Here is a 13,161-nt window from a genome sequence, read left to right on the forward strand (position 1 = left end):
TCCTCTTAGCAGCTGACATAATCCAGGACCCTAAAGAAGTCCCAGAAGCACTTACTCTTTTCCTCAAATATTGCTTGAATTTCCAAATCAACTTGGCCATTAATTTGTTGTCAGGGCACTGCCCTTTCATTTATATGACATCAACCTACTTTTTAGATAAATGGACTTTGATTTCCTTGAATCAAGTTATTTTCCAACTCAATGTATCTGTATAAATTGCTTGAAAGCTCAGAGCCTGAGAGTTAAAAGCAGTAGGTAACGATAACAACACCAAATGCTCTGGGCAGAATGTAAGATGCTACAGAGTGCCAGTAATCCTAGTCTAAAACTTTTGTTTTCTTCCTTTCCTATAATATTATAATATTAAATGGTTGGCTTAGGCCTTTGCCTAGTAAAACAAGGTAATCGAGCCATTTAAACACCAGCCAGTCATACCATCTAAACAGATTCTCTCTATTCTCCCTGTGCTGCCTCTTTTTGAAATACTGTCTGAGTTATAATATGTTCCTGGGAGACATTGTGTGCTAATGGCTTTCTTTCTGCTGTTCAACAGGTTTTGGATTCAGGGAGACTTAAAGAATATGATAACCCATATGGTTTGCTGCAAAATAAAGACAAACTATTTTATAAGATGGTACAACAACTGGGTGAGACCGAGGCTGCTGCCCTCACTGAAAGGGCAAAACAGGTGAGCCTGCTGCGGGAAGTTGTAATTAAAGTTCATCTCCAGGGTTCACCCTTCACATGAGTTCCACCAGGGGTCTGATAACAAGCACTCTGTGCCCTTTTAAGCCTCCAGAGAGGAAGCTTCATGACTTGGTCTTAACAACACATGGCAGATAGAAGGCAGGTCTGCTGAGAATCTGCAGCAGTGCTGTGAGTGGGGTCAGGATATGTGCTCTTCTGTGTGACCACACCTGTGCCTGAGAGAGAGATGTCAAATTGGACTTTCCACATTTTGGACCCTGGATTCAGATTCTCAGAGAGAACAGAACACCCATTTTGCAGACCCTTTACGTTCATTCTGATTGCTGTCAAAGAATATCCAGGAAATTTGAGAGTTTAAGGAAAATTTTGGAATATTTTGGTTCTAGGAAGACTTTACAGGGAAAGGTGTAGGCCTGTTCTGTTTTCTGATCTGTAAAAAAATGCCAACCCAATACTGTCAATTTCTCCCTAATTCTTTGTTGTTTAGAATTAGGTCCATTTGCCTCCCATGCTTCCTCTACCTTCTAGAAGATGTAACTGTCTTCAGGACAAATCAAGAACTTACAATAGCTTCACACTGTAGTCTGAATGATGCTTGAAGGTTTACAAAGCACTTTCACAGAGATGAGGTGTATGAAGCACTAAGCTCTGTGCATGGGTAACATTCAGGTCACATGACATCTTCCTAAAAATGATGAGGTGGTAACTGACGTCTGGTTTAGGAGACTTAGCCATTGTCATACAGCCATCTGTAATTTGAAACAAGGTGGGAGTGGGAATAGGGTTGATGAGAAGATGGAGGGAGAGAAGGGAGGTCTGGTGTTCTTGCCTCTTATCATTCATGGCTTGGGATGGGATGAGGCTTCCAGCTGCCTGTGGTGAGGTTTCCCATTGAAAATTTATCTCTGTTAGATTATGGATATATTTTCCCTTCTTCATACTTTTCTGCATTTCCTAGATTTTCATTTGTAAGTAGAAGAAGTTTACTAAAATATTTCTTAAAGAAAACATGTCCCAATATCTTAAGTACTTCTATATGAAAGCTTTATATGAATTGTTATCTAAGTTCCCTCTACCAGTGTCTCATCTCAGTCCTCCTTAGAAAGGAGGAAATGCCGAGCAGGACCTTCCACTGTTCACAGGTAGGAAATTGCCTGGGTCGCAGAGCTGGCTGAAGAGGTGGCAGAGTTAGAGTTCATACTTAGGCTTAGGGACAAGGAAGTCTGTGTTCTGAACTTTTCATAAGTACTTATATTGTGTGCAAATGTTGAGAAGCTGAACAAAGAACTCTGTATTTTTCTGCCTGAAATTCACAAAGTGCTTTCATCTACTAGAGTATCTCCTAGTCAGAGCTTCCCTCCTGAGACCAAGAGACCCAGGAACCTCCCAAACCCTTTTGCTCTTTTGACCTTATGCTTTTCGCATCAAAAATAGTTGTACCCACCTATGTGTCAAAGTCTTCATTTAGAAACTATATTATCATTATATATTATTAAGACATTGAGTAATGAGAAATAGATCACAGAACTTTAGATAGGTCCAGATATCATAAGATAATAGGATTCAACACCCTCACTTTATAGGTGAGGAAACTAAGGCCCTTTAGAAGGAAGGTTCAGTTCAGTTCAGTCACTCAGTCGTGTCCAGCTCTTTGTGATCGCATGAATTGCAGCACACCGGGCCTCCCTGTCCATCACCATCTCCCGGAGTTCACTCAGACTCACGTCCATTGAGTTGGTGATGCCATCCAGCCATCTCATCCTCTGTCGTCCCCTTCTCCTCCTGCCCCCAATCCCTCCCAGCATCAGGGTCTTTTCCAATGAGTCAACGCTTCGCATGAGGTGGCCAAAGTACTGGAGATTCAGCTTTAGCATCATTCCTTCCAAAGAACACCCAGAGCTGATGTCCTTTAGCATGGACTGGTTGGATCTCCTTGCAGTCCAAGGGACTCTCAAGAGTCTTCTCCAACACCACAGTTCAAAAGCATCAATTCTTTGGCACTCAGCTTTCTTCACAGTCCAACTCTCACATCCATACATGACCACTGGAAAAACCATAGCCTTGACTAGACGGACATTTGTTGGCAAAGTAATATCTCTGCTTTTGAATATGCTATCTAGGTTGGTCATAACTTTCCTTCCAAGGAGTAAGCGTCTTTTAATTTCATGGCTGCAATCACCATCTACAGTGATTTTGGAGCCCCAAAAAATAAAGTCTGACACTGCTTCCACTGTTTCCCCATCTATTTTCCATGAAGTGATGGGACCAGATGCCATGATCTTCGTTTTCTGAATGTTGAGCTTTAAGCCAACTTTTTCACTCTCCTCTTTCACTTTCATCAAGAGGCTTTTTAGTTCCTCTTCACTTTCTTCCATAAGGGTGGTGTCATCTGCAAATCTGAGGATATTGATATTTCTCCCAGCAATCTTGATTCCAGCTTGTGCTTCTTCCAGCCCAGCATTTCTCAGGATGTACTCTGCATATAAGTTAAATAAGCAGGGTGACAATATACAGCCTTGACAGACTCCTTTTCCTATTTGGAACCAGTCTGTTGTTCCATGTCCAGTTCTAACTGTTGCTTCCTGACCTGCATACAGGTTTCTCAAGAGGCAGGTCAGGTGGTCTGGTATTCCCATCTCTGTAAGAATTTTCCACAGTTTCCCTATGTATATAACTAGTGTTAAGCTGGTTTGCAGCAGATACAGAATTAGAAATCTGTTCTTTCAGTGAATATTTTAAGTCTGTGTAACATACATATGGAAGCAGACATAGGTCACAGAATTAGAAATCTTGTGATTCCTGTCTAGTAATCCTGCACCTACTCTAACGATATTAATGGTAAGTTACATTTGTATAGTTCTTTATCATTTCTTCTACATCGTTCTCACATATATGATTTCACTTAATCTCATGATGGTCCATTTTTATTCATGTCATGGATGAGGAGATTGGGTCCAGGGCTCACCTAAGGTCACAGAGCTGATCCAGGGTGCACAAAGCGGGAATTGCTGGGGGAGGCTGAGTGCCACCTTAAGTACTATGTTCTGTGTTGAGTCTGAGAACACTGCTCCTTTCACATAGTAGCCAAGGTGGGGCCATCACCCAAGTTCACAGAGTGCAGAACCTCACTTTTGGATTTCAGTCCTACACCTGGGTCAGGTCACCTCTTCAGAAATCCATTTCTTGATTCCCATTCCAGTGGAATATTTTCTTGGCATTATTTCTGCATACTCTGCATCCTTTTAGGTAAGCTGTCAGATTATCAATTTTTTGAATGTGCAAGCATCAGATACCAATGCATTGTTCAGAGTTATAACACTGGAAGCATTAGCCTAAATCAGCAAGTTTTTACTCTATATATGCCGTCTTCTCTCTGTGTCTCACATGGTCTTCCTTCTGTGTGCCTGTGTCCTGATCTCCTCTTCTTATAAGAGCTCCAGTCTGTTAGGTTAGGACCCACCTGTATGACTTCATTTTAACTTTATTGCCTCTTTAAATACCCTGTCTCCAAATACAGTCACATTCTGAGGTACTAGGGGGTTTAGGACTTCAACATGTAAAAATTGGAGGGGACACAGTTCACCTCAAAGTATGAATGCCTATCGTCCATTCTGTTCTGTGATGAAGCAAATCTGGTTGAGGTTTTCTGAAGTTTCTTTGTTCCCAGTGTGTAACAGAGGTGTCAATTTGTCTATTCAGGAAATCACCTAATAGAGCCCAGAAGTTATAAAATCCTCATATTCTAGCTCGAGGAGCCTGGACCAGTTTGAATAGATGGAGGAGGCACTTAGCATCCATGTGGCCTTGTGTCCCCCAGGTCTCTGAACCTCAGGTCTTCACCTGTGTGTAAAGCAGGGATTACAGTCCTGCAGGCTTCTTCAGTTTATCATGGGGATCAGATGATAGAGCACATGCTTACGTACTTTGAGACTGTAGAGCATTTTACAGTGTAAAAGTGTGATCATTTTTCAAAAGGTCATAGACAGAAGCCTTGCATCTCAATAATAAAAAATATACCCACAGTTCTTCTAAGTAACTTTAGAGACTCTAAACCAGGGATCCCCAACCTCTGGACTGCAGTCTGGTGCTGGTCCATGGGCACACAGCAGGAGGTGAGTGGTGGGCAAAGGAGCAAAGCTTCATTTGCTGCCCCATCACTCACATTACACCTGAACCTCCCCCACTCCCCTCCCACCCCTGTCCTGTCCGTGGACAACTTGTCTTCCATGAAACTGGGTCCCTGGTGCCAAAAAGGTTGGGGGCCACTACTCTAAATAATTAAAATGTATTTTAATAATGTTTTAAAACAAATGATACATCTACTGCTAGAAAAGGTAAACACTTTAAAAAATACTTTTAAAAAAATTATAAGCAAAAAGTAAATCACTTTCCATTCCTGTCATTACAAGTTCATCCCCCAGGTGGAGCCCCAGCACCACTGCTGACTGTTCTGTGTGTCAGGAAGAACTTGTGAATATGTGGTCTTCTGGTTTTTAAGCACGAATGATAGTTGTTCTTTCCATATTGTATCTCATTATATTAGTACATACAGTTGTCTCATTCTTTTTCATGGCTACATGAAAAAGTGTTATGCTTTTTCCATGTCCTACTCCTTATTTTCAGTGCTTGTCAATCAGAGTTTATAAAATGTAGAGATTACAACCTGATATTGACATCCAAATTTGTTGTGCTCATTTTATGTGTGAAGATGAGAAACCCTTGGCAGGCACTATTAATAGATTTCACAGCCTCTTTGTCACCTTGTTTTTAACTTATCTCCAGGCTTTGAGTCAGTAAAATGATTTTACTTATCAGTTTACCCTAGTGACAAAACGGAATGATCAGAATGAATCAGAATCATCAGAACGCAAGTGTATCTACAAGTTGTTTGGCATTAAGTCAAGTCCCACTGAGGGAGGCTAGTTTCTCCATAGAATAAATACACCCCTGGTTTTTTAAATTGTGCCTCCACTAGTGATATGTTGTAGCCATGCGTTCCAGGAAACAAACTTACTCAGAAGGACAATGCAGATAGTGGAGTGCTGTTTATTAAACCGGCGGGCCCAAGGGAGAGTCTTCTCTTAGCCAAGGACCCCAACCAGTTTTTGTGAAAACCTTATATATCCTAAGCATTCGAGCCCAAACCCACCTCTCCAAAATTCCCTGAAACTAGTCTGAACAAAAGAAAAAGAAAGATACAATCAAAGTTAACCCATGATTCATAAGCCTTAAGCCTAGGTAGTTAAACAGTGAACAGTTATCAATTGGCTTGTGGTTATACCCCAATAAGCATAATAGAATGTATGATTCTATTCGGTCACACAGATAATTAGGGTATTCTTTTAGGCGATGTAGAGCCCTGGGGCTCTTCCTTCTGGGGACCTGGTTTTCCAGTTGGTATGTTGTTTCCATAGATACTGGGCATATAGCTCAAAGTCCACATTTCGGCCCAAGATGGAGTCCTGCTTTCAAGATAGAGCCTGTTCTGTCTCCTCCTTCAGTATGATTTGCTTCACATGAAGAAATTAACCTAGAAATGTGTTGCCTTTGAAGGACTTTAAAATTCTTAACCATGTTGTTTTTGTCTTTTTCCCCCCTTAGGTGCACACTGAAAGGAAATAGCCAGATATTACAGTGACCGTATGATTATAATATTTCCAGTGGACAGCCCTCAGCCTCAACAATTTTTGAGTCAATGTTCTGTTTCTACCATGAGTTCATGTCTATTCCAAAGGCATTTTTCCAATAGGTTTTTGCACTGCATAAATTATATTATACATTTTTTATACCAGCAACAACTATTTACATATTCCAAGATGTTAATCTATAATTTTTTCCTCCAACTTCACGCAGTGATTTCAAGCTCTTGCAAAATGATTTATTATGTTTATTTATATGTTAAACTATTTTCTTTCTTATCCAAATCAGAGGTTGCAGGCCATCAATAAAAGCTGTCTCCCAGGTTTTGTGTCTTGAGAGATGCCAGAGCCAAACTGATTTTCTAAGATTTGAGACAAAGTTGTCACAGACTATTTTTTTTACTGTTCCCAGAATTACGTATTACTTTCCAATTACATCAGGGATTCTGTTTACTTGGAGACTGTGGGAAGTTGCCGTTTTGTGTAACCACTTCCTTTAACAGACCTACTGTCCATTTTGCCCCTCAAAGACCTCTAGTTAAAATACTACAGAAAAAACTAATAGGAAAAACATACCTGTAGTTTAAATGACATTATAGAAGAGAGGGTATCACCCTCCAAAAAGAAATAAGTTTAAAATACAGAGGGACAATATTATGTGTTCTTCTCCTGTGTCTCCTGCATTGCAGGCAGATGCTTTACTGCTGAGCCATTGGGGAAGTCCTCTAAAAGAGAAGGAAGAGAAAATATGTTTTATCAAAGTAGGAACACTTCCAGGGTATTTGCTAATGAAGGACAGCCATGTTCTAGACTGTCTTCTAGATAGAAGATTTTATTTTTTTACATTTTCTAAAAATTGTGGTAAAGTATATATAGCATGAAATTTACCATATAGCCATTTTTGATCACACAGTTCAGTGGTATTAATCACATTCACAGTGTTGTGCAGCCACATTGTCTGGGTAACTTTTGGTAATTATGTGCTTCCTATTCAGTGTGTTATTTCTGCAGAGTCATTTTGGTAAGTTTCATTTTTCTAGGAGTGGATCTGTTTCCTGTGAGTTTTGAGCTTGATTGGCATAAATGTATTCACAATACCTTATATATTTAAACTGTAGCATCTCTGTGTTCTTCGGGCTTTTTAATTTTCTTTGAGCCTTCTCATTTTTATTAACAACCTTGCATAACTTTTTTCCTGTTTTCAAAGAATCAGCTTTGTGCTTGATTGATGCTTTCTGTTTTGTTTTTCTTTCCCTAGCTCATTGTTTCATTCTTTCCTTCAACTTTTCCTTTACTTTCAGAATTTTTTCTCTAAATTCTTAAATTGGAAACAGATTAATAACATCATTATTTTTCTAATATAAGGATATAAAGCCAACATATTTTTCTGAGATCCACTTTAGCTGCAACCTGCAAGTTTTGATACTTACCACCAATCACTAGCCATAGTATTATGTATTTTCTAATTCCTAATTTAATTAACTATATCTTTTACCTATGAGTTATTCAGAAGTATAATGTTCTCTAAATTTTAAATGCTAATGAATTTTTTCTATTAGAATGAATTATGTCAAACTGCTAACATTCAGTCTTTTTATAAGCTATAAAATGGCACTTTCATATATTCCAACATAATAGTTTTCTTTTATTACTATATAACTTAATTTCATTTTGGTCAGACAATGTTAGATTGTGGATTTTAAACCAAAGGTAACCACATACACACAAAAGTCCTTATTTCTACCATTTTGTGTTTTATTTGGGGGTTTTAAAATGTTATAAATATGTGTGTAATCAGTAATTTTCAAATAAAAATCCTCCCTGAGTACTGGAATGTTTTCTGATACGTGTTTCGGGCTGGTTCTCTGACATGCTTACTCGGATGGAGTTTAGTGCTGGGATGTGTATCAGGGGTGCCCTTGGGGTCAACACTGTGGAATCAAGAGGGAAGAAACAGGGTAGGGCAGAGGGAAGGATCAAGCTGCATCACTGGCCAGATGACCTGAGCTGACCCCGTGTGGATCTGGAGTGATGATGGCCCTTCAGGGTTGTCCTGACACGTCCACTGGCCAGGACTTTATACCTCTCCCTGGATGGATCATTGTACGTAGGCTGCCCCTAGAGGGGCTGGTGGTTTAATGTTGCCCACTGGCAGCACTTACAGCAGTTGGACAACAAGTCCTTGAAGGGAGGTCAGGACAGCACGTCTCCATGTTCCCCCCACAGCATGTATCACAGCTCCAGAGGTGATGAGGGTGTACTGTGGGGGAAATTCTTGACTGATGTGTAAGTCAAAATGGTGACTTAGTGATTCTCCTCACTACCTTCTGGTATAAAAAACAGGGGAGAAGGTCCATGTAGGACAGAAATCCTCATTTTCAAGGGTTAGCCCAGTTTTCACCTCTTCTAAGAAGTCACCTTAAGATCAGTCATCATCCCAGGTAACTCGTACTTCTGTAATACCCTGAGCACCTCTCATGTGTTAAACTGAACCATGCTTGGTTAGTGTCCCATTGTCACCATCCTGAGATACTTTATTTGTAAACAAGGACCCTGTTCTTTCCACTGTGCACTGGGCCATCTAAATCATGGAGTCTGCCCTGTCTGTGAGTGTTCACACATGGTCTGTTTCCTCACTAAATCAAGTGAGAAAAAGACTTGGAATTGTGCCCTAGTCACTTTTTAATTACATCTTCCAGCACAGTGTCTGTCACACAGGGGTTGCTCAGTAAATATTTACTGGATGAATAAATGATGACTGAGAACAAACTTTCCTTCTAAACATTATAATTTTGAAATTTTAAGAGGTAGCCTGGGATAAGAGAAAGCCCTGGTTTTGGAGTCAGCCACACTGTTATGCCTGTCAGGTCTTTCTCTACTCCTCACTAGCAGTGTGGGTGCCCAAAGAATGTACTGTCCAGAGTGGGACACTTGAGAGTGAAAGGAAAATGATAACCAGCCAAGGTTCCAAGACAATAAACTGGCACCATCCTTAACAAAATGGGCTCTGGACACACCCTACAGTCATGTAACCATAGTTACATGCTTGGGTAAGTGTCTTACCCATTGAAATCTCAGCTTCTTTGAGAAATTAATTTAATTCCTGCTCTTGAACAGTTGCTTTGGTTGGGATGATGGATGGACCAAGAGCATCCAAAGACACAGGGTGGAATCATTGACCTAGGTGATTCCTAATCACCAAGAGAGGAGAGCAGGATGGGCATGGATGAAGGAGGTTTGTAGACTGTAGAAGATGTATTTGAGGAGGTCCTCATCTGATGGCCTAAACCAAACTGCTCTTCCTTCACATGTAGTTAAAATGACACAAGCACACAGGAAGGAGCACAAGTTCTGGAGTCAGCCTTCCAGGGACAAATACTGGCTCCTCTGGGCACTGACTGGGTTTGGATACATATTCTGCTACCTGCTAATCATGGGCTCTTAAGGTTGAGAAGTGCACCATGCTTCAGGGTCTTTATCTGAAGGTTGTGGTGGGGATAGTACAATTCTCAGAGCCCTGTGGCAAAGATTAACTATGACAGTGATGCTCACAATGGGGTCTGTGCACTAGTGCCATGAACTCTTTGCAACTAGGTCTTAAAGAAGTACAGGAAATTTAAGAAAGCTGGAAACTCAGAGCCGTCAGCTATTGCTATGACAGCCACACTCAGGATGGGTGGAATCCTGAACAGCCCAGAAACCAGTGTGTGTGTTGCACTTGCAGGGAAAGGGGCACATGGCTGAGCTGCACATAGCCATGCTCAGTGGATCAGTGATTAGATGGCAGTGGGCTGAAAATGTAAAATTAAATAAAACTGATTCTTAACCCCAGATAGGTGAGAAACACTGCTTTTGAACAATGCTTAATGTGTGATTAGCTGTCAGTCAGTACTACCCTCTCTAACGCTACCTTCTTTATTAATTGTTACCATCATATTTATGTATAAAATAGGAACATATAGGCTTTCAAAGGGCTCTATTATACATTATCAATATTTTAATAGAATTTAAAAGTTAGAACTAATTAGATTACTGTTCAAGTTTAGAGTTTTGTTTTTTTTTTCAAGTCTAAAAACAATACTATGCATATATTTATACTGATTCTACTCTTTAATCAGCAGCATGGGCCTAATGTTGAGGAAGGTCTCTGGAAACACAACTGGCCACTTTAAAACCCTCCAGAGGTTTTTTTTTTTTTTTTTTTTTTTTTTTTAATGCACAAGGTTTTATGTGGAAGCTGTTAATTTTCCTTTAAAGATAGAAAGAATATGGATTAATTGAAATTTTGCTTTTTAAACCTAATTTTCCAAAGGAATTTTTTTTTTTCAAAAACTAAAACAACAATGGGTTGAAAGATGGGAGAAATATATATATATTCAAACTTAGAACTAAAAAAATAACATTACCAGAAGGAATAAGATGCCCCAGCCCTATGAGACCTCGATCTAACACCAGGCCCATCTGACTTGCCTTAGGAGTCAAATTGGGATTGTGTGATATTTTAAAAACCAAGGTTAAGACTTAGACACACTAAGAATGTTTTACACAAAGCTTACATTGGATGGTTCTGACTAAATACACTCTTTCATTCAGTAATCATGCTCACAATTATCCATCCCAATAGTTGGAGGCTTTGGGTATTCCAAACCAGTGTTTGATCCAATGGTTAATCATATTTAAATTTGGATGGCATTACTGGAAAAATATTTTTTAAATTAAATTTTGCAGACTACCTAGAAAAGCAATGAGTCTCTAAGATGGAGTTTATATCACATTAGACGTGTTTTAAGTAAGTAGCAAAAGAGGATTGAGGGTTTTTAAACCCTAAATTTTACAACAATAAAATTTTTAAAGATCCATGAGTTTATACTGATTCTGATAAGATGTAAAATTGAAAGGGAAAGTTCTTTTTTGCAATAGAATGCCAACTCACAAATGTAGAACTATTGACAGAATAGCACCATATAGCAGCCATCATTGTTATAAATAATTCAGAAAAAATTCATCATTAGCTGAACTGAATGAATGGTGAATATTTGGCGAGTTGGGGAAGACATGGAATTTTCATAGACTCAAAGTATCTTTCCAGATTAATTCTTTAGAGAAGGATTGCATTTTTAAACTGGAAAAATCTGGTAGACTCCAGGCTAAGCAAATGACCAGAGTTAATGTTACTAATAATGAACCTACTGACACCTTGGCTTTTTTTTTTTTTTTCCTTGTTTCTTTAAAAATTTCTTTCATTGAAGTATAGTTGATTTACAATGTTGTGGTAATTTCTGCTGTGATTCAGTTTACATATCAGTTCAGTTCAGTCGCTCAGTCATGTCTGACTCTTTGCGACCCCATGAATTCCAGAACACCACTCCTCCCTGTCCATCACCAACTTCCGGAGTTCACCCAAACTCATGTCCATTGAGTCGGTGATGCCATCCAGCCATCTCATCCTCTGTTGTCCCCTTCTCCTCCTGCCCTCAATCCCTCCCAGCATCAGAGTCTTTTCCAATAAGTCAACTCTTCACATGAGGTGGCCAAAGTATTGGAGTTTCAGCTTTAGCATCAATCTTTCCAGAGGACACCCAGGACTGATCTCCTTTAGAATGGATTGGTTGGATCTCCTTGCAGTCCAAGGGACTCTCAAGAGTCTTCTCCAACACCACAGTTCAAAAGCATTAATTCTTTGGCGCTTAGCTTTCTTCACAGTCCAACTTTCACATCCATACATGACCACCGGAAAAACCATAGCCTTTTCTAGACGGACCTTTGTTGGCAAAGTAATGTCTCTCCTTTTGAATATGCTATCTAGTTTGGTCATAACTTTTTTTCCAAGGAGTAAGCGTCTTTTAATTTTAATTTCATAGCTGCAATCACCATCTGCATACATAGGTTCTTTTTCATTTTTTTCTGTTATTGAATATAGTTCCCTGTGCTATAATGTAGGACCTTATTGTTTACCAATTCTAGATATAAATAGTTTGTGTCCGCTAATCCAAAACTCCCAATTTATCTCTCTCCTATACATCCTCCCCCTTGGCAACCACAAATCTGTTCTCTACGTCTGTGAGTCTGTTTCTGTTTCTTAGATAAGTTCATTGCTGATCCTCATGGATTTTGATGTGTGAGATAATGACAACAGTATATTGTTTCTTGTTTTCTTGCCTGCCACCCATCCCCCAGGCCCCATGAAGAAGAAGAAAGAATTTGTTGTTGTTCAGTCACTGTCATGTCCAACTCTTTGCGACCCCATGGACTGCAGTAAGCCAGACTCCTCTGTCCTTCACTATCTTCTGGAGTTTGCTCAGATTCATGTCCATTGTGGTGGTGATGCTATCTCATCCTCTGCCACCTTTTTTTTTTTTTCTCTTGGCCTTCAGTCTTTTCCAGCTTCAGAGTCTTTTCCAATGAGTTGGCTCTTTGCATGAGGTGGCCAAAGTATCGGACCTTCAGCTTCAGCCTCAGTCCTTCCAATGAATTGTTGTTCAGTCACTCCCCCTGCATTGTAGCATGCCAGGCTCCTCTGTCCTCTGCTATCTCCTTAAATACATGTCCATTGAGTTGGTGGTGCTATATAGCCATTTCATCTTCTGTTACTCCCTTATCCTTTCTCCTTCCATCTTTCCCAGCACTGGGGTCATTTCTAATGAGTCAGCTCCTTGCATCAGGTGGCCAAAGTATTGGAGCTTCAGCTTCAAGATCAGTTCTTCCAATGAATATTCAGGGTTGATTTCCTTTAGGATTGACTGGTTGGATCTCCTTGCAGTCCAAGGGACTCTCAAGAGTCTTCTCCAACACCATAGTTCAAAAGCATCAATTC

General features: G+C 39.8%; 1 protein-coding gene across 1 annotated transcript in view; it reads left to right on the forward strand.

Moving 5' to 3' along the window:
* Window positions 1-8,175, forward strand: part of LOC147361888 (ATP-binding cassette sub-family C member 4-like) — a 171,299-nt gene extending 163,124 nt beyond the window's left edge. The window contains exons 30-31 of the mRNA XM_086330218.1: window positions 554-688; window positions 6,310-8,175. Of these exons, the coding sequence (XP_086186344.1) occupies window positions 554-688; window positions 6,310-6,330 (156 nt within the window). The 3' untranslated portion in view covers window positions 6,331-8,175. The remainder of the gene's footprint in view (window positions 1-553; window positions 689-6,309) is intronic.
* The last annotated feature ends 4,986 nt before the right edge of the window (window positions 8,176-13,161 follow it).

This window comes from Bos grunniens, chromosome 12, assembly GCF_055505025.1.
Source record: "Bos grunniens cultivar Pamir isolate PY7600 chromosome 12, Bosgru_T2T1.0, whole genome shotgun sequence".
Taxonomy (NCBI): Eukaryota; Metazoa; Chordata; class Mammalia; order Artiodactyla; family Bovidae; genus Bos; species Bos grunniens.